Consider the following 22360-nt stretch of genomic DNA (forward strand, 5'->3'; position numbering starts at 1 on the left):
GGCTGGGACCCTGAACCACCTCTCAGAGTAAGGCTACCCATCAATCAAAATCAACTATTTAGGACTCTGTGCAAGCAAGAAATAACCTGAACCAGACCAAGTCATTGGGATTTGAGAATCTGTCCGTTACAGCAGCTAGTGTTACCAAGTTATACACGTGTTCACCGCATGGTAAGCAATCAGTAAATGCTGGCCCTCACCATGCTGATGATGACCATCCTGATGGACACGGAGCCTGCAAGGGCAGGGGGTGGGAGGGCTGGTACCTAGATGTACCAGCGCCCATGCCGGGGGAGCTCACCTCTTTGGTGCCATTGTCCTGGATAAGCGTGTACAGTGGGACCACACGGTTGATCTCCAGCAGCACCGGGGTGGGGCTCAGCTGCTCCTTGCCTGGGCGGCGGCAGAGGTGACAGGTAGACGGACAGCGGCCTTTCTCCTCACAGCGGATCTCCACACCTGAGATGAGCTGGTCATCCGACAGCATCTGGGCCGTCAGCAGGCCTGAGAGGTACGTGATGAAGGGCATGGACTTCAGCTCCTTCTTGCTGCCCAGCTCCGTGGTCTCTGGAGAAACAGAGATAAGTTCAGTAAAGGTCAAAAGGTCAGACTCTTGAACCCATCGAGATGTGCTAAGAGGCGGTTATCCACCGCAAAGGGAAAACAGATGATGTGACTCATGATGCTTTAGAAAGAACACTGATCTGAGGGCTTCAAGACCAGAAAGATGTCTTGTTCCATCATTGGTATTAACCCTTTGCTTTCTTTGGGCCTCATCTTCTTTGTATTTAAAGTCAGCAGGTTGTACTGTTGTGTGAAAATTGTATAAACCTTAATTATGTTGAATTGGTTCATGGTGCTTTTCAGGTCTACTCTCTCCTTCTACTTTTCTGTATATTTATTCTATTAAGTTTTGAGAGTTTGATATGGAATCTCCAAGTAAAAATCTTAATGCACCTACTTAAAAAATGATTGTAACATATAGTAGAATTATATGTAACTTTGTTCTGTATTTTTCAAGTCTCCTGTAAATATGTTATCATACTTTCATAATTCACAAAATAAAACACACAAAAATAAATTCAGGCAGTAGGTTGGGTTAGAGGGTTTTTCCAAGGATCTTGCAAGATATAAATATCCCTGCATATTTTTCCCAATAAGAAGTTCTTTTCTTTACTATCAATTTTATAAATTCTACCTTTGCTTTAAAAACTTATTTGTCCTATATTTTCCATGAAGTTCCATGTGGGGGAAAGACAAGTTTTGGAGTCAAGTTCAGTTTAAATCTCAGTTCTGCTAGACAGTAGCTCCACTGCCTTGGGAAAGGCTCTGAATATCCAAGAGCCTATAGTGATTAATTCTGTAACGTGAGGTTAACAATAACTGAAACAGCTATGACTGGTAGATGAGTGAGGAGGTGGGCCTGTCTGGGAAAGGCATGATTTCCCCTTTCTTTTCATGCTCATCTGCTCCCTTATTCAAATGCCTGGTCCTCAGCATACTGCCGTGGGCAGGAGTGATGCGGGCCCCATATGTACTGTCCTTCTTTATCCCCACAACTGGCATTTCACACCTCTGTGTCTTTGCTTGCCCTGACCTGCTGTTCCCTCTGCCTCTCCAAATGGTGCTCCAATGCAATGTGACCGTCTTCAGGAAGTCTTTCTTCCTCGCCCCAACCCTGCTTCTCTGATAGGTATTTCTGTTTGCAAGACCTTACCTTGTTACGTTCACTTTCTCATTCCATTTTCTGTTGGCCTCTGCAACTATATAATCGGTTCACGGAGACCACGGACCATGTCTCCCATCCTACCCCCACTGACGTTCAGTGCTTAGCACAGTGCTAGCGATATATTTGACACTTTACCAAAGAGAGAGATTATATAGCTGTGAACGGTTAGAACAACACATATAATCCAGTCTGTGCATGCGTGCTAATTTGCTTCAGTCATGTCCGACTCCTATGGACTGTAGCCCACCGGGCTCCTATCTCCATGGGGATTCTCCAAGCAAGAATACTGGAGTGGCTTACCATGCTGTCCTCCAGGGGCTCTTCCTCACCCAGGGATCAAACCCACATGTCCTACGGCCCCTGCACTGCAGGCAGATTCTTTACCACTGAGCCAACCCGGGGTAATCCAGTCTAGAGGCTCCAAAATTCATCTGAGGGATTCTAGGGATTCCAACAGCCATCTCAGCAGCTGCTTGAGGAGAGCAAAAGGAAGACTGAGCGGGCAGTACCCTACACCTGCATCTCAGCTCCAAATAGAGCTGTTCCACTTGCATCTCATTTACAGACTGGCCTTCCATGTAGGATTTCCTAAGACGAGAGGGCTCAAAGCCTGAAGAAGCAAAGTAATTTGTAGAACTCAGAGAGTTCTATTTACGTCATGGATGATGTGAATAGTGTCCTCAAAGCTGTGCCATGTACCATTTGAGTGACAAGGCAAGGCGGTCCTATGCTGAGGGACAGAGCTTGGTCCAGATGGCAGCTTCACCCAGGCCTAGTGGAGTCAGGGCAAGCTCCAGCCTTGGTGGAGTACATGGGCCCTGGCCTGGGAGAAAGGAGGTTGTCCCTTGCTTTCGCTCTCAGCTTGCAGTGACTTGCAGCTGATCTGGAAATGGGCTTGCCAATTAGAAAGACAAATAAACGCAGTCTCCATTCATTACTCTCTGGGCCCTCGGGCTTCAGATCTGGGCTCCACCTTTTCTGTCTGGCTGTCAGCAAATGCTTATGAGCATCAGATCAAAGGCTCTAGGGGAAGAAGACAAGGCGGATTCCAGCTAACCAATCCTTCAGAGGGATTAAAGAAGGATAGTTACTAAGATAAACAAAACAAAGCTGCAGAGAAGGCATCTCAGCAGCTGGGGAGACAGACAGTCTTGCATATGGACATGTCAGAAGACGATGATGGCAGTGAAGATGACCTTAGGGAGTGCAGGCCAGAGGGATAGTTTTGGAGAAGGGTGACTTCCAACTTGGGAGAGAAGAACTCTTCAGGGGAGAAGGTCAGGGAAAGTCAAAACTGCAAGGACATTAGGGAGCAGTTAGTCCACACTGCTGACCCAGAGTTCACCGATCTATGGTCCATGGGTCAAATCCAGCCTCTGCCTGTTTTTGTAAAGAAAGTTTTATTAGAACACGATCACTCTCATTTATTTATATATTGTACATGGCTACAAATGGCAGAATTAAGTAGCTGCAATGAGGACTCCATAAGCTCACAAAGCCTAGAATATTTACTAAATGACCCTTTTAGAAACCTCTGCTGTGTAGCCCTAAGTTGTGGATGGGGAAACTGAGTCTTAGAGAGAGGTTATATAGGAATGTGGCAGCATGATAGATTAAAGGAGAAAAATAAATAGATCATAAATACACTTGGATTCTTAACCTTCAAGGAGAAAAGATAGAGTGGGGTATCTTTTCTCCATGAAATATGTTTTCAATATGTTTTTTCAATAGTTTTGAAAAGTCTAATCTGGTAAAATCCTCCCATTTTAAATGAGAGGAAACTATGTCCCAAAGAAGGAAAATGACTTTCCGAGTTGATATGATGAGTTAGTGAATCCTTTCAGCACGTGACCGCAGTCCTGTTAACCAATTCATCACTTAAACTACTATTGTTATCTCATGTTTTAGAACACATATTGCCCCAACCCTCATAGCACCTTGCCATAATTTAACTGCGAAAAAATGTGTAACGTGGTGCTAGGAGCAACTATTCCCTGGATTAAACAAACATTCCTAGCCATCTGGTTAAGAATCTAACTAACAACAGAACAAGCTATTGATCTTTGTTGATCTGTTTTGTTACATAATTTTTTGTTCAGTCTGTTGGTTCAAAAAACAGGGTTAAAAGCCCACAGACCAAGCTGAAAGCTGCATTCCAGTCAGTATCAGTATAGATTCCATGCTGAATTTAAGGGTTTATTTTGCAAAAGAAAGACACTTGGGTATCATCTGGTCCAAACCCGTCGCTTAACAGTGAGGAACCTGAGACCTAAATGGAAAAAGGGATTTACCACTAAGTCCCATACACATTTATTTACAGAGATCCTTTTTGTAAGGATTGTGTCATGCCTAAGTTATGATCTGGAGGAGAGTTACAACAGGGAAGACCATTAGCCATTCCATTAATTATTCCTCTGTAGACACTACAATTGCAAAAGCTAATTGCTTCTGCTCCAACCTCGTTCTGTGGCTAAAGTCATCTTTTCGAAAAGCAAACTATATTCTTCTGCTTAAAACTCTTTTTAGGAGAGTGTTCACTGTTCTGAGGATGAAGACTCAAATCCTTAAGCATGGCACATAGGTAACGAAGGACCTAGACCACCCTGTGCCTCTCGGGTCTCATCTGTCGTCCTCTTCCTTCCGGTTCCCCCTGCTTTCAGCTACAGTGGCCACTGGGCTTCTCGCCTACACCTTGTCCTTTCCTTGTGTCTCGGTGCATGCTCTTCTCTCTGTATAGAACGCTTTCCCCTTCCCAGCCTCTGCCCCTGCCTTCTCTTGGCCCAAACCCCCACTCACCCTTCAGATCTTAGTTCAGGGGCCAGTTTCTCAGAAACACCTAGGCTGAACTCCATGCCTGTGCCTCTAATCTCTATGAGAGTTTCATACTAAACTTCCTCACAAGCATCCCGTCCTATGTATCACCTGCAGTGTCTTCAGACAAGAAGCTCCATGAGGGCAGGATCCTGTCAGTCCTTCTGACAACCATATCCACTTTACACATCCCCTGGAGCACGTTAGGCTTTCAGTAATATTTTCAACAATGTATTTGAATATATGTATATTTATATGCCCTGATCACTGTACTATCTCATCGAAGCCCTGATGAGTCTAAGAGCCAAGATTTGTGAATTTTGGGATTGACAGTTAATTGATGGCTTGCAATCAAGTGGCAACTTCTCCTCAAAGTAAAATTAGCTCCCTCAATTGAAAAGTTAACAGATGAATAGCTGATCAATTTGCCTGTTGTTCTGACCTCCTCCGTGTTCTCACATGGGCCCTTGCCATTGAGGGGATGGGAGAGTTCAGTTAAAACAGGCTGCCTTTAACAGGCCAAGGATAAAGAGCATTTCTGAAGAGACTTATCCTCTGTTCACATTTCCCATCCCTCTGAACAATGCTTCCAAAATAGGATCATGTCTGGTTTCAAGCCCAATTCAGTTCCAATGACACTACAGCCCATTCATTTGAGAACCTGCCAACTGAACTCTCTTTTTTCTCCTCCCAAATTCCTGCTGGGTATTATTTTGTTGCCACCAGGAAAAAAATAAAAAAAGGCTCGGTTGAAGTGACAACTCCTTGTTGGGAGGGCAGCCAGGGCTTTTCGGCAGGAGGTGATGGCACCGCTTGCCCTCATCCAGAAAACAAACAAAGGCCTCAGACTGAGGGCTTCTGGGAGAGCCAAAGCTGCTTGAATGTTTGTTCAATATTCGGCAACAGTGCAGGGCGCTGCCTCCGAGTCAGACAGGCTTGCTTTGGCAATAGGCTTGCACTTGAAGCATTTAAAGACTCCACAGGGACCAGAGGGGCTCAAATTAGAAACGTTAAGGGTGGGGGCGAGAGGGGGAGACTTTTATATCATAAAGAATGGCCTTTATTACAGCAATGGCCTCCCAGGAATTGCTGAAATGGGATCATTTCTTAGGCGGAGTTACTGTCTCCTGTTGGAGGAAAGCAACTGCTGTGAAGCTTGACTCAAGGACCCACAGAAATCTCCTTCACAAAGGGGAAGTAGCCGGCTGAAACGACATCAGCAGTGCAGCAAGGGCCACACTTCTGTGCTGTGCAACCTGAGCTGCCCAGCCTGACGGTGAAAACCCAACACCATCAGTGTGCCCTTTACAAATAACAGTATCAGCCTGAAAGGCTACTTGTAGGGATCAAATAAGGTGCCTGGCAGAAGTTTAGGACTCAGTCAATACTAATTGTTATCAGTGTTGTTGCTGCGATTGTTTTAATTATCACTGTGCTGCTATTGTAACAAGACGTTAAAATTGAAATTTCTATACCCAGACAGAATGGAAGTGAAATCCCCAAGCCAGGCCCCTATAGGCAGAATTTACAAAGGAGATGAATCCTCACTGGTTTCATAACTCTAGAAACCTCAGCCAGAACAAGGAACTAAAACGAGGTCAGAGAGTAGACAGAAAGGATTTAGGGGAGATTTGCTTTGGAGACAGCTATTACCTAATGTTTAGAGTCCCCAGCACCCAAGGTGGGTCATGTGGAGCATGCTACCTCCTAATCCTACATTTTGGGCTAAGGGGCCTCAAAAGAGTGCCTCTTAGAGAAACCGCGACATGTCTCAGCAACTCCAGCCTTATGCAAGTCTCAGGACTAGGGTCCTACCCCACCTGCAAAAGCTCCAGTGGCCTGTGGCAGCAGAACAGAAGGGGCTGCAGAAGGGTGAGCCCCAAATCACAGAGGCTGACAGTGGGAAAAATGCCAGACTATTTCCCCTGGACCGGATGTGGGTCACAAAAGAGAATGAGCTGCCCTGGATCTGTTTTGAGTCTTACTCGGGAGGAATGGTAACAGAAATGGGTCCTCACAGTGAGTGTCTCCAGAGGATGGGAAACAGGGTGGAGGGGGATGAACAGCGGCCAACCAAAGGAATGCTGTATCATCCTGGGTCTTAGGAGAAGTCCCTGGCCACAGAGACCGCTGAAAAGCAGCCCAAGGGAAAGGGCTGGTTTCAAAAATCAGCATCAGCATCCAAGAACACAGAGCCAGATACAAGGTGTGCAGGACAAGTGTGTTGCTCAGCCATGCACTTGTGTCCAACTCTCTGCAACCCCATGGACAGTCTCCCCGCCAGTCTCCCCTGCCCATGAGATTTCTCAGGCAAGAATACTGGAAAGGGTTGCCATTTCCTACTCCAGGGGATCTTCCCAACGCAGGGACTGAACTGTCTCCTGCATTCGCAGGTGGATTCTTGACCACTTGGGCCAGCTGGGAAGTCCCCCAGGGCAAGTATGACCTTCTTAACGCTAACATTCCCCCCTCGTGCTCTGACTATGAAGGAAGGGGAAGAGGAGGAACAATCGAGAGAAAGAGCACCAAGGCTAACCTTGTCCTACCTCCTAATGCTCTCATTGAGAAGGGAGAGGAGATTTGACTTGTTGGATTTAGAGATTTGATTAAAAACTTAGACTAGACATCCTAATTCCTGATGTGAAACTGTGATATCAACTTAAAATATCTATAGCACAGTCTGTTCCATAAAAATGATAGATTAGGTGTGGCTTGCTAAGATTTTCAGCTACAGGCAGAGGAAGATTATCTAGTGAATATGATAAAAGGAATATGGGAACCAACTCACATACTTTCGAACATGCATATATTCATGAACTCTGTTTGATCATTCTCAGTTTGTTACTATCAGCTGAACTATCATATCATCATCATTATTATAGTACTTGAAAGTGAAAATCACTCAGTTGTGTCTGACTGTTTGTGACCCATGGACTCTAGCCCACCAGGCTCCTCCATCCATGGAATTCTCTAGGCAAGAATACTGGAGTGGGTAGCCATTCCCTCATCCAGGGGATCTTCCCGACGCAGGGATTGAACCCAGGTCTCCCCCACTGCAAACAAATTCTTTACCATCTGAGCCACCAGGGAAGTCCAATCATACTGCTTATCACATTTTAAATGTTAGTTAATGTTAAATTAATAGCTGTCTCCCTGACTAAACTGTGAGCTCCATAAGAGCAAGAAATAGACCCAGTTTCAGTGACTATTTGCCATCACCAGCGCAGAGTTCAAAGTCTGATGTCCTGTAGATGGTTTGCAGGTAAATATCTTAATCAAGAGTTGAAAATGTAATCTGATCCTTTTCTTCCTTTAACCCCCTCTATTCCTATAACCCTTGCTGCTGCTAAGTACTTCAGTTGTTTCTGACTCTGTGCGACCCCATGGACTGCAACCCACCAGGCTCCCCCATCCCTGGGATTCTCCAGGCAAGAACACTGGAGTGGGTTGCTATTGCCTTCTCCTATAACCCTTATCAGACTTCAAATCCACTCTCTCAATCTTATCACCATAGCTCTAAAGGCAGATAGTCTTACCTTACCTTATTAATGTATAGAAGACAACTTACAGAGGCAATTTGCCTAAGACCACATAGTTTATAACTAGTCTAGGCTTTTGTACCTGGTTCTTCTGTTCCATTCACCGTATTTTCACAAACACTTGGGCCTTCCCAGTTCCTGCCACCCCCAGACAATCAACCCTAGGCTCCCATCCCTTTCCATGGGCTAAAGGATCTCATGGGTATAAGAGGCATTTTAAAGGTCAGCTGGTCAGAAATTCCATCTAATTATTTCATTTACCACCAAATAATTCTAACTGCTTTTTGGACACAGAACTCATTACCTTTTTAGGCTTCCAGTTTCATTATGGGAGAGCTCTGTTGAACTGAGACCAGCTTCCCATCTAAAAACTGCAATTCTCATTCTAAGCATAAAACTCAGACTCAGGGCTATGCACTCGTGCTTTTTGGACACCCTGTTTGGAGTGCTCAAGGCTGCCCCCTACTTGGGGGTCATGATAAAATTAGCCACCTAACTACAGGTAAAGGAACTCCCACACTTGGGAACTGTGGGGGTATTCTTGAGTGGTTTCTGATGAAGGTATATATGTCTGAAAGTGGTATGTGAGTGTTTTGTGTGCATGTTTGAGGAATGGAAAAAGAAGCAACAGTGGAGACTCTAAAAAGAGGATAGGTCTACAAAACTGCCAAATCCTAAGACAACTGATGTTCTAATTTGCAGCTTCTTCCCTAAATGCACAATATGCTCAACTGCAGAAGGGCAGCTATATCACAGCGACTTGCTTGGGTTTAAATTCCAGCTCTTCCATTTCCAGCTGGATCACCTTGGACAAGTCACTTAGCCTCCCCAAGACTTCACTTTCTCATCTGTAAAAAGTCATTGACATTAGTACAGAAATCTTGGATTATTTAGAGGATGAGAAACAGAATCCAAAAAAGAAATTATAAATTCTAGGGTGTCAGGAACATCCTCAGAGGTCATTTATTCCTGTACTTGGCCTTCAGCTCAGCATTATTCATTCCTGTGCGTGTCTGAATCTGTGAAGCTTTCCTTGCAACCTGCTGGCACTTTAACCACACTGTCAGAAATCTCCTTAAACTATGTGCTTCCTACCTGGTGGAACACAGTAGACAAAAGTAGGATTGAAAGCTTAAGTCCCAAGCTATTAAGTCAGATTCTGAATTCTGGGCAATTCACCTCATCGTTTTTTTTCATTTGTATAATGAGGATACTAATTCCTCATGGAACTGTTCTGAGCATCAGAGGAGAGATACAGCATCTATGATCTCATATAGTTCTTGTAGTCATCCTACCAAGTAGAAATTGTTGCCCCCTTTTATGGAGAAGGGAACTGGGGCTCAGGGTTCCAGTGCATAACCTCCAAGAGGATACCTGTTTCAAAGGACAGCAGGTAAATCTCTGTGGAAAGTCATATTCTCTGTGGGGCAGGGAGAGGGACCCCTGGACAATGCCCCGTGGCCCAGTAGTGGCCGATATCTTTTTTCTGCAAATTACATTTTGATATTTTTAAGAAGTACAAAAATAGCCATATGGTTCTGCTGTATTTGCCCTAAAGTAAGTAAAAGGCAGAGTGAAGAATCCCAGTACAGCTCGGTGGGTCCGAAAATGGCTCTTCCCACAGACTAAGGCATGCTCAGCCCCCGCCTCCCCCCGACCTCTATCTCCCCTGCTGTTCAGGGAGCAGTCAGCCTTGAAGCGGAATCACAGACTCCAGCCTCTTGAGACAAGGTGGGCTGTGGCCAGTCAGGGACGGGAAGGGAAACAAAAGTCCATGTGCGACCTTCTGCTGCCCTCTAGTGCCTGCTTAAGATGACTGCTCTTGGGAAAAAACCTTTTCGTTCTCTCTTGCCAAGGGGCCTCCCTGGTGGCTCAGAGGTTAAAGTGTCTGCCTGCAATGAGGGAGACCTGGGTTTGATCCCTGGGTGGGGAAGATCCCCTGGAGAAGGATGTGGCACCCCACTCCAGTACTCTTGCCTGGAGAATCCCATGGACGGAGGAGCCTGGTGGGCCACAGTCCATGGGGTCGCAAAGAGTCGGACACGACTGAGCGACTTCACTTTCACTTCACTTTCTCTCTTGCCAAAGTGAGATCACTGTGGGCAAAGCAACTTGCGAGGTTCTGAGGGCAATAAGGAGGATGGTGAAGACACAGCCTACTGTAGACTGCAAGGGTTCTGAACAAGCATTTGCTCAGAAGGCCTATCAATGCCAGGTCTGGAGCTAGGCAAGGGGAGGAGGGGTGGCGTTATGGACCGTGATTTGTTTCAAAATCCCAGTGGCACTTAAGTGTAGAGATTTGAGTGTGTCAGCGAGGAAGGAAAGCCAGAAGAGAAGGAAAGGGGAGAGATGGAGATGAGGCAGAGAGAGAAGAGATAAAGGATGGAGCAGGATCCCCAAGGAAATATGAAGGAGTGAACTCCCAGGTAGCAATGGAAAGGATGTGGTCTGAATGCCAGTCAGATCTGGGGCTGAATTTCAGTTTGATCAAAACTGTGTATTTAACTATGCATTCGATCAAAATTATGCCTTTGGATGGCATCACCGACTCGATGGACATGAGTTTCAGCAAGCTCCAGGACTTGGTGATGGACAGGGAGGCCTGGCATTACTACAGTCCATGGGGTCACAGAGAGTCGGACAGGAATGAGTGATTGAACTGAACTGATGCATTTGACCAGAGCTTCTGTGCAGAGCTGTGTGAGCTGTGTACTGCACAACAGCTTCACGGCAAGGTGGTGAGAGGGGGCTGAACCCTGCCTCAGCTCCAACGGTCACCCCTGTGTCCACGGCACTGACCCAAGCAGAGGGCACAGGGCGTGTGTGCTAAGCCGGTTCAGTCATGTCCAACTCTGTGTGACCCTGTGGACTGTAGGCTGCCAGGCTCCTCCGTCTATGGGATTCTCCAGGCAAGAACACTAGAGTGGATTGTCATGCCCTTGTTCAGGGTATCTTCCTGACCCAGGGACTGAACCTGGGCCTCTTAGATCTCCTGCATCAGCAGGCAGGTTCTTTACCATTAGTACCGCCTGGGAAGCAGAGGAGCACCATTTCCTAATTCATGTAAAAGGGGATTAAAGGGCACGCTAAGGCCCTGGGTGTAACCACGGACCAGCTACCTCCAGTCTCAGAACTTCTGCTGCTTGCTTTACGCATAAAATAAGGCTATTATCACCAACATTAAAAGTTACTGTTAAGAATTTAATATAACGTCTGCCCGTGCCTTTCCAGAGATTTCAGTTCTTACTATAACGACCTGGTTTTATTTTTAAGATGTGGTGGGATAAGTGCTTGAAAAAAGGGAGAGGGTTGAAAGGAAATTCGCATTTCCTGAGCTCCTCTTCTTTGCCAAACACAAGAAACTATAAATCTCATTGAATCATCACAACAGAGCTTTGGATGAGGAATATCACCATTTTTATAACCATATTTTATAACCAAGGAAACAAGAGGTTCTGAGAGGTGATAGACTGCAGCCAAAGGCCTTTAGGCATTCAGTCTGTGACTTCAAAGCCTCCTTCTGATGAAACACAGAAGCATCGGTAACAGGAAGGCTGCTTTCTTCTCCCTGGGGTCATGTTCCTTCTCTTTCTTAAAAACTCTGCTCGAAACTGATCCCCCTTGAGGGAGGATCCCAACATTGGTTCCTCTCCAATTCCTTCCTTCTCCTCTTAGTACCTTCTTAGGGATCCCAGAGAGAATGCCCAGAAGGAATCATTCCTAGACAGGGTTTAGGGAATGCGAGGCCTTTGCGATGCTAACGGCCTGCCTGAAATGAAGACTCTCAGATCCTGCTGCTTAGGCCTGACCTTGAGGCAGCAGTGCGTTCAATCCCTGGGGCTGGAAGATCCCCTGGAGGAGGAAATGGCAACCCACTGCAGTATCCTTGCCTGGAGAATCCCATGGACAGAGGAGCCCGGTGGGCTTACAGTCCACGGGGTCGCATAGTCAGACACGACTGAGCGACTAACACACACACACTCTGAGGCAGTACCGCAGGCCACCTGGGGCTGCTGAGCTTGCCAGGTATAAAAGCATCAGGGAGGGTGTGAACCTGGGCTGGCTCGGGTGGAGGCTTTGGTGCCATCAGAAAACAAACTGCTACCCTCTGACCACTTTTCTAGGGGGCTCCAGTTACCTGTCACACACCCAAGTCTTCATGTCCGCCAAAAGCTTCCCAATACTCAGTTTAAAAGGTCACCTGTAAACAAGTCGAGTTTTGGAGAGCATGTTCAGGGTGAGTTACTGCTCCTGCTAGCTTCCCTCTTCCCTGGAGCAGTGCTTCTAGGGACAGTAAAAGGAACCAATGAGCCTCCCCATCAAGAAATAAAAGTAAATACAAAAGAGAAACAAAAATAAAGGACTGAGACCCATTTGGGATTCTGTCTTACCGCGGAGGAAATCAGTAAAATATTAATTATTGCTGTGATTTTACATGCACATATTCTAGGCCAGGTGTACTGCTACTTGCCTTGCATACACTGTCAGGGTTCTGTATAAATATGGTTTCATTATCATATTTTCAGGTTGAGGAAATGGAAGCTCAGAGAGGTGAGATCGGGGAGAATTAGGCTTCCAGTTTGACCTATCTCACTTCTAAACATGTTCCCACGATCCTACACTGTCTCCACTCTGCTATTTTGCTGGAGATTCAGGTCATGAATTTTGGAAATCAAATGGGTGCAATTTCTGTTGCTTCTGTCCATTACATCATAGTGATAAGCAAGTGGCCCTTAAAGAATAATTTACGGATGTCAAATAGGGGATTGGTTAGAAATGCTATGGTGCATCCACACAGTGGAGTCTGTTCTTAAGCAGGAATTGGAGGCAATCTTTATATGTGATGTGGAGTAATCATAGTACATTTTACTAAATCAAAAACACAGAATATTTATAGTGCTTTACTGTATATAAGAAAGAAGAGATACGTACATACCAATGGATATAATCACATTATATCTATGCTATCTCTATGTAAAGAGATAGATATACTATGTGTTATAATATATATATGGAGTAGGATATGGCAAACCACTCCAGTATTCTTGGCTAGAAAAACCCATGGACAGAGAAGTCAGACACGACTGAGCACAATACATGTTATGTCTAGATTAGATAGGATTTTTCACTAAGAAACACTGAACAATTAACCAAACCTATGGATGTGAGAGTTGGACTGTGAAGAAGGCTGAGCGCCGAAGAATTGATGCTTTTGAACTGTGGTGTTGGAGAAGACTCTTGAGAGTCCCTTGGACTGCAAGGAGATCCAACCAGTCCATTCTGAAGGAGATCAGCCCTGGGATTTCTTTGGAAGGAATGATGCTAAAGCTGAAACTCCAGTACTTTGGCCACCTCATGCGAAGAGTTGACTCATTGGAAAAGACTCTGATACTGGGAGGGGTTGGGGGCAGGAGGAGAAGGGGACGAGAGAGGATGAGATGGCTGGATGGCATCACGGACTCGATGGACGTGGGTCTGAGTGAACGCCAGGAGTTGGTGATGGATAGGGAGGCCTGGCGTGCTGCGACTCATGGGGTCGCAAAGAGTTGGACACGACTGAGCAACTGAACTGAACTGAATAAAAATGGTTGGACTTTCCTGGTGGCATAGTGGATAAGAATCCGCGTGTCAAGGCAGGGGACACGGATTCGATTCCTAGTCCAGGCAGATTCCACTTGCCCCGAAGCAATGAAGCCCGTGCACCACAACTACTGAGCCTGTGCTGCAGTTGCGGAAGGCTGCAGGCCTAAAGCCTGTGTTCCTCAGCAAGACAAGTCACAGCAAGGAGAAGCCTTCACACTGCAATGAACAGTAATCTCAACTTGTCATAACTGGAGAAAGCATGTGTACAGCACCGAAGACCCAGGACAACCGGGAAAAAAAATTTAAATTAAAAAGAAAAGGTTACCTACTGGGGGGAGTGAGGAAATAGGATCAAGGGAACAAGGATTGAAGCCAAAGTTTTCTTAGTGAACTTTGCTTTATAAGTTTTAGCTTTGGAACCACATCAAATTTTTACAGAATTTTTTTTAATCAAAAAAGCAAAACAATCTCTACAAATTATATGCAAATTTTAAATGTACATATCCAGCTTTATATCAAAGTGTTGGCATAACTACAGAGAAAATAGTTATAAGGGTTTCAAGTGCAGTATTTTGATTATATATGCTTAGTGAGAAACAGCCCAAAGGAAAAAAAAACTGTTCTGCAAATAAATCCTAAACTAGATGTATTGGGCTGACTGCTCTGTGTAATATTGGTGTTGCTATTTTGAAACTACTGTCTGTATTCTGTGAGCTATAGCAAACAAGCCATTATGTTACCACCACTAGAACTAAGATTGTCACATGTAAGAAATAGCCAATTACGGAATAAAGTCAAAGGAGTTGAGAAAAATTCTGCACCTTGAAATTCTATTGGAAATCATATATATACACTAATGATTTTTCTCTTTCAAAAAAAATAAACATTTCATATCTCTGTCTGCTGAAAAGGCTTGAAAGTAATGGTAATCTAACAACAATAAATACCCTTAATACCCAGATTCTTGTTTTTAAATATCATTTCCACTAAAAGGAACACAAGATTCTTGGAAACATTCCTTATTCTAAGTCTGGGATAGGTATGGTACAAGCTGAGCCTAGGATATCTTGCTATGCCAAAAAGCAATACTGCTGCCAAACACCAATGTGGTCATTTCAAAATGACAGGGAGACCAGTTTAGAGGGGCTCACACAGGCCAAACGCTGAACAAAGTGAACAATGACTGACTGATTAAAGTACATCGGATAAATGCATTCCCTGTAGTTCACAGTGTTCCTCAAACCAAAGCCACAGCCAAAACCCAAGCTGCAAAAACAAACAAAAATTCTCTGTTCACCACTGGGGATGCCTCATTACTCTGAAAACCGGTAAAAGAATCAAGTAGTAGTCAAGATTTTATAACATGAACTGGATTTCAAGGTAACCACAACTTACTTTACAGAAGTATTGCAGTTAATACAAGTGGAAGAATGACAGAAAGTTACCATTTTGCAATCCCTAATAAAATAATACATCTAGGCAGCTATCACTGAATGCTAAAAACCATTAGGAGAAAGGCTGATGGGAAATATTCAAATGAATGGATCAGATTCACAGCACCTCAAGCCGCTCAACCTTACCTTCACTACAAGTAAAAACCAGACATTAATATGATATGATGCTATAGAAAGTACGTGACACAATGTGTAAACTTGAGCTGGTGATTAGGCCGGTGGCTAGAATTCAATGGTCTATAAATTCATATATGGAACAAATGTACATCCTGGAACTTCCATGGCAGTCTAACAGTTAAGGCTCTGCACTTCCACTACCGAGGATGTGGTTTTGATCCTTGGTCTGGGAACTAAGATCCCACATGCCCAGCAGAGAGGCCAAAAAAAATCTTTATTTTCAGTCTCCTCTATATCCAATTTAGAACCTTAAATTATGAATGCAAGCAACTACAGTATTGTAGCACTTCCTAAGACTCTGATGCAATCAAACTCACATATTTTTTTTATCACAATAGAGTTGTTACAAATATCTCTAAATATTTACATTAAACACTATTTAGAAATCATGATAGTTGCTAGACTCTCAACTTGATCTTGTCCTACATAAAGGAGCACATGCTTTGCTACATTGCAAATTTGGTAAAATGAAACACAATGGTCTACAAAAGAAAGAAATCATAAAGATATAATTATACTTCATTTTATGCATTTGAAACCATTACTCTGAGAAGGCAGTCTAGGGTTTTCATTATTCTACAAAAGTCCAATGGACAAAAAAATTAGTGACGAATCTTTAGGAGAGAATAACAAGTTTAAAAACTCCATGGGTAAGTCATCAGCTAAATCTGACAAGTGGAAAATTATTTCAAAAAATTATAAAATGTAAAAATAAAAAATATGAGTCAATGTCTTCAAAAAATAATAGCATGGGTAGAATTATAGATAACTGCTGCTGCTAAGTCGCTTCAGTCGTGTCCGACTCTGTGTGACCCCATAGACGGCAGCCTATCAGGCTCCTCCTTCCCTGGGATTCTCCAGGCAAGAATACTGGAGGGGGTTGCCATTTCCTTCTCCAATGCGTTACAGATTAAGAGAGACCTAGTACAGTGTTGGGAGAAGGCAATGGCACCCCACTCCAGTACTCTTGCGTGGAAAATCCCATGGATGGAGGAGCCTGGTAGGCTGCAGTCCCTGGGGTCGCTAAGAGTTGGACACGACTGAACAACTTCACTTTCAGTTTTCACTTTCATGCATTGGAGAAGGAAATGCTAACCCACTCCAGTGTTCTTTCCTGGAGAATCCCAGGGACGGGGGAGCCTGGTGGGCTGCCATCTATGGGGTCACACAGAGTTGGACACGACTGTAGCGACTTAGCAGCAGCAGCAATACAGTATGGAGACAATTTTGATCCTTATTTAAAGATATCTACTATACAAAGATATTTTGAAGTAATTAGGGGAATTTGAACATGAACTGCTAGATGTGATAATGATGTTGAGATGATGTTAAAGCATAATGACCTGTTAGAGATGCATACTGTATTTACAGGTGGGACGATAGGATATCTGGGGTTTGCGTTAAAAGACTCCAGAAGCAAAAAAGCAAACTGAAGGTGAGAAATGGCTGAAGCAACACTGGCAAAATATTGACAACAATATTTGCAGGGTGACAGGCACAGAATGATTCACTATCCCATTTTCTCTCCTTGTATGTGTTCTTTTCTCAATAAAACACTGAAAAAAGTGGGTCGCCAGAGGTATTACACAACATCAGTAAAGGCAATTATTGCTGGGGACTAGCACCTATATTATGTACTCACCTGATGCTTTATTCTAAATGTACTTTCCTCACCTATGTTTTTTTAAAAATGCCATAATAACCTATAATGGAAAATAACCTGAAAAAATATACATACTAAATCACCTTGCTGTATAGCAGAAGCTAACACAATATTGTAAATCAACTAATTCAATTTAAAAAAATAATATTTTCCTACTCTTAGAAAGGGTCTTTCTCGGTGGCACTCGTGGTTCAGAATCTACCTGTCAGTGCAAGAGATGTGGGTTTGAGCTCTGGGTTGGCAGATCCCTTGGAGTAGGAAATGGCAACCTGCTCTAGTATTCTTGCCTGGAAAATTCCATGGACAGAAGCACATGCCAGGTTATAGTCCATGGAATCGCAAAGAGCTGGACACAACTGAGCACATATTCTTTAGAAAAAGGCTTCCCTGATGGCTCAGTGGTAAAGAGTCCACCTGGTAATGCAAGAGAAGCGGGTTCGATCTCTGAGGTGGGAATATCCCCTAGAGACGGAAATGACAACCCACTCCGTTACTCTTGCCTGGGAAATCCCACGGACAGAGGGGCTTCAGTTCAGTCGCTCAGTCCTGTCCAACACTTTGTGACTCCATGGACTGTAGCAATGCCAGGCCTCCCTGTCCATCACCAATTCCTGGAGCCTGCTCAAACTTATGTCCATTGAGTCTGTGATGCCATTCAACCATCTCATAGTCTGGCATCCCCTTCTCCTCCTGCCTTCAATCTTGCCCAGCATCAGGGTCTATTCCAATGAGTCAGTTCTTTGCATCAGAAGGCCAAAGTATTGCAGTTTCAGCATCAGTCCTTCCAATGAATATTCAGGACTGATTTTCTTTAGGATTGAATGGTTGGATCTCCTTGCAGTCCAAGGAACTCTCAAGAGTCTTCTCCAACACCACAGGTCAAAAGCATCAATTCTTTTGCATTCATTCTTTACGGTCCAGCCCTCAAATCCATACATGACTACTGGAAAAACCATAGCTTTGACTAGATGGGCGTTGTTGGCAAAGAAATGTCTGCCTTTTAATATGTTGTCTAGGTTGGTCATAGCCTCTCTTCCAAGGAGCAAGTGTCTTTTAATTTCATGGCTGCAGTCACCATCTGCAATGATTTTGGAGATCAACAAAACAAAGTCTGTCACTGTTTCCATTGTTTCTCCATCTATTTGCCATGAAGTGATGGGACTGGATGTCATGATCTTCATTTTTTGAATTTGAGTTTTAAATCAGCTTTTTCACTCTCCTTTCACTTTCATCAAGAGGCTCTTTAGTGCTTCTTCACTTTCTGCCATAAAGGTGGTGTCATCTGCATATCTGAGGTTATTGATATTTCTCCTGGCAATCTTGATTCCAGTCTGTGCTTCATCCAGCCCAGCATTTCTCATGATGTACTCTGCATATAAGTTAAATAAGCAGGGTGACAATATACAGCCTTGACCTACTCCCTTCCCAATTCGGAACCAGTCCATTGTTCCATGTCCGGTTCTAACTCTTGCTTCTTGACCTGAATACAAATTTCTCAGGAGGCAGGTAAGGTAGTCTGGTATTCCCATCTCTTGAAGAATTTTCCACAGTTTATTGTGATCCACATAGTCAAAGCCTTTGGCATAATCAATAAAGCAGAAGTAGATGTTCTTCTGGAACTCTCTTGCTTTTTTGATGATCCAACAGATGTTGGCAATTTGGTCTCTGGTTCCTGTGCCTTTTCTAAATTCAGCTTGAACATCTGGAGGTTCTTGGTTCACATACTGTTGAAGTCTTACTTGGAGAATTTTGAGCATTACTTTACTAGAGTGTGAGAGGAGTGCAATTGTGCAGTAGTTTGAGCAATCTTTGGCATTGCCTTTCTTTGGAATTGGAATGAAAACTGACCTTTTCCAGTTCTGTGGCCACTGCTGAGTTTTCCAAATTTGCTGACAGATTGAGTGCAGCACTTTCACAGCATCATCTTTTAGGACTTGAAGTAGCTCAGCTAGAATTCCATCACTTCCACTAGCTTTGCTCATAGTGATGCTTCCTAAGGCCCATTTGATTTAGCATTCCAGGATGTCTGGCTCTAGTGATCACACCACCATGGTTATCTGGGTCATGAAGATCTTTTTTGTACAGTTCTTCTGTGTATTCTTGCCACCTCTTCTTAATATCTTCTGCTTCTGTTAGGTCCATACTGTTTCTGTCCTTTATTGCGCCCATCTTTGCCGGAAATGTTCCCTTGGTATCTCTTGTTTTCTTGAAGAGATCTCTAGTCTTTCCCATTCTATTGTTTTCCTCTCTTTCTTTGCACTGATCACTGAAGAAGGCTTTCTTATCTCTCCTTCCTGTTCTTTGGAACTCTGCATTCAAATGGGTATATCTTTCCTCTTTTCCTTTGCCTTTCACTTCTCTTCTTTTCTCAGCTATTTGTAAGGCCTCCTCAGACAACCCTTTTGCCTTTTGTGTTTCTTTTTCTTGGGGATGGTTTTGATCATTACCTTCTGTAGAATGTCATGAACCTTCATCCATGGTTCTTCAGGCACTCTGTCTATCAGATCTGATCACTTTAATCTGTTTGTCACTTCCACTGTATAATCGTAGGGATTTGATTTAGCTCATACCTGAATTGTCTGGAGGTTTTCCTTACTTTCTTCAATTTAGGTCTAAATTTTGCAATAAGGAGTTCATGATCTGAGCCACAGTCAGCTCCTGGTCTTGTTTTTGCTGACTGTATACAGATTCTCCATCTTTGGCTGCAAAGAATATAATCAATCTGATTTCAGTGTTGACCATCTGGTGATGTCCATGTGTAGAGTCTTCTCTTGTGTTGGTGGAAGAGGGTGTTTGCTAAGACCAGTGCATTCTCTTGACAAAACTCTATTAGCCTTTGCCCTGCTTCATCATGTACTCCAAGGCCAAATTTGCCTGTTATTCCAGGTATTTCTTGACTTCCTACTTTTGCATTCCAGTCCCTTATGATGAAAAAAACATCTTTCTTTGGTGTTACTTCTAGAAGGTCTTGTAGGTTACCATAGAATCGTTCAACTTCAGCTTCTTTGGCCTTAGTGATTGGGGCATAGACTTGGATTACTGTGAAATTGAATGGTTTGCCTTGAAAATGAACAGAGATCATTCTGTCATTTTTGAGATTGCACCAAGTACTGCATTTCAGACTATTTTGTTGACTATGATGGCTACTGTATTTCTTCTAAGGGATACTTGCCCACAGTAGTAGCTATAAGAGTCATCAGAATTAAATTCACCTATTCTGGTTCATTTTAGTTCACTGATTCCTAAAATGTCCATGTTCACTCTGGCCATCTCCTGCTTGACCACTTCCAATTTCCAAAGAGTAAATTTAATCAGGGAAGTGAGGGAATGCAGAAAGAAAGGAAAATAGTCAAGCAAGAGAAAATAATAATTTAGCCATTAAACAAAGTCAAGTAGTTCCTCCTCAAGATCTATAGATAATATTCTGAGCCATATCCTTTGAGCTGTTTTGCAGATACTGCCCCCAGATGGAAAAAGTTAACTTTACACTGCCCACAAGCACATGGTCCCCAGATGGGTTGAACTGAGACAGCCAATGATATTGACTCTGGGTTACCTTATCAATTAGAGGAATGCCTACAAAGCTGATCACACACCCTACAACCCCCCTCCTTCACCTTGTCTTTAAGAACATTTCCCTGAAACCCACTGGGGTGTTCAAGACTTTTGAGCACTAAATATCTGGACCCCTTGCCCTGTGCCCTGCAATAAGTGCTGCACTTTGCTTCACCACAACCTGTGTCTGCAGATTGGCTTTATTGCCCATGGGCAAGCAGACCCAGGTTTGGTTCAGTAACACTTTATCCACACAAGTTCAGACCACTACAGACTCGGTCTGGTCCATGCATGGAAGTGTGCATTATGCTAAAATAGAGATTCAAAGTCCTAAACCAGCTGTTTCCATATCAGTACAAAGAAACAAAACAAAGGAAAGCACAAAAGCTCCCTGTGTAAGGACATTTACACGTTCTTATTTGGGATGGTTAAATGTTTAAAAACGGGCTTGTCAATTTGACAAGTTATTAATGGAGCCAGTTTATATGATTTCAAACATTATTCCATATTAGAAAAAAAATAATGTTGTATTTAAGAACAGTATGTAAGAACTGTTATGTCTCACAAGTTATTGTTATTTCTCATAAGTATGTAAGAACAGATTAAAAAGGAACTTGGTAAATATTTACATTTACATAAATATAACCAACATAAGGATTATATTAAGGTGATGGATAAAGTTGACCCTTTAAAAATTCTCTTTTATGCTGTAAATTTAAATCAAACATTCGCTGAGCATCTACTAGGTATCGAGTGTAGGCTAGGTTGAGAAACACACAAAGATACAGTGGGGCATAGAGATTAGAGTCAGAGTTTCAGCAGAGAGTAGGTAAGTGACAGATGGAAGGATAGAAATGGACATAAGTAGAGTAAGACTCAGAGGGAGAGAAGAAAGGAGAGAGGGAGGGGGAGAGGTAAGTCAGAGGGATGGAGGCTCTCAGACGACCCCTGATGATCTTACCTCCTGATACACACTGCTGCTTATAACCTTCCACTTGAGTAATTTGCTTTTAGCCAATAGAATACAGCAACATTGACAGGTGCCACTTCTGTGATCAGGTTACAAAAGACTGTGATCTCTCTTTTGCTGGTTTTGATGAAACAGCTGTTTTGGAGAGGCTCCTGGGGCAAGGAGGAGAAGGAAATGGCAACCCACTCCAGTATTCTTGCCTGAAGAATCCGAAGGACAGAGGAGCCTGGTGGGCTGCCATCTATGGGGGTCGCACAGAGTCGGACACGACTGAAGCGACTTAGCACCAGCAGCAGCAGCTGGGGCAAGGAGCTGAGGGCAGCCTCCAGCCAAAAAGCCAGCAAGGAAATGAAGCCCTCGGTCCAACAACAACCAAGTGATTTTAGAGACTGATCCTTCCCAAAACTTTCAGCTGAGACCCCAGCCCTCGTCAATAACTGGACTGAAGCCTTGTGAGAGACCGCAAAGCAGATCCAGTTCAGCTGTGCTCAGATTCCTCACTCACAGAACCTGTGAGATGGGAAATTTGTGTTGTTGTAAATCACAGAAGTTTGGGGGTAGTTTGTTATTCGGTGATAAGTATAAGTAATATAGCTATGTAGATAAAATTTTCCATTAGTTCATGAAAATTCTAGCAGTTATAAATTTCTAGACTCAGACAAATTAGGACGCATTAGAGTTTTAATTCCTTAGATTTTCTACTTTATTTTGCATAGAACAAGGCATTGCTCTCTCGCCTCAGCATTCAGCTGCTAGCATGGGAAGCAAAAGAGAACATTTTGCCATAATGTGTGTGTTGGCCGTTCAGTGGTGTCCGACTCCTTGTGAGCCCATGGACTGTAGCCCACCAGGCTCCTCTGTCCATGGAATTCTCCAGGC

The 22360-nt window shown here is 43.6% G+C and overlaps 1 protein-coding gene across 2 annotated transcripts in view; it reads right to left on the reverse strand.

Moving 5' to 3' along the window:
• ASTN2 (astrotactin 2) overlaps positions 1-22360 on the reverse strand; it is a 1024651-nt gene that overhangs the window by 204336 nt on the left and 797955 nt on the right. For both annotated transcript variants that reach the window (XM_040241692.1, XM_040241685.1), the window contains exon 17: positions 302-567. In XM_040241692.1, the coding sequence (XP_040097626.1) occupies positions 302-567 (266 nt within the window). The remainder of the gene's footprint in view (positions 1-301; positions 568-22360) is intronic.

The sequence above is a fragment of the Oryx dammah genome, unplaced genomic scaffold, assembly GCF_014754425.2.
Source record: "Oryx dammah isolate SB20612 unplaced genomic scaffold, SCBI_Odam_1.1 HiC_scaffold_1, whole genome shotgun sequence".
In the NCBI taxonomy this organism is placed as follows: domain Eukaryota; kingdom Metazoa; phylum Chordata; class Mammalia; order Artiodactyla; family Bovidae; genus Oryx; species Oryx dammah.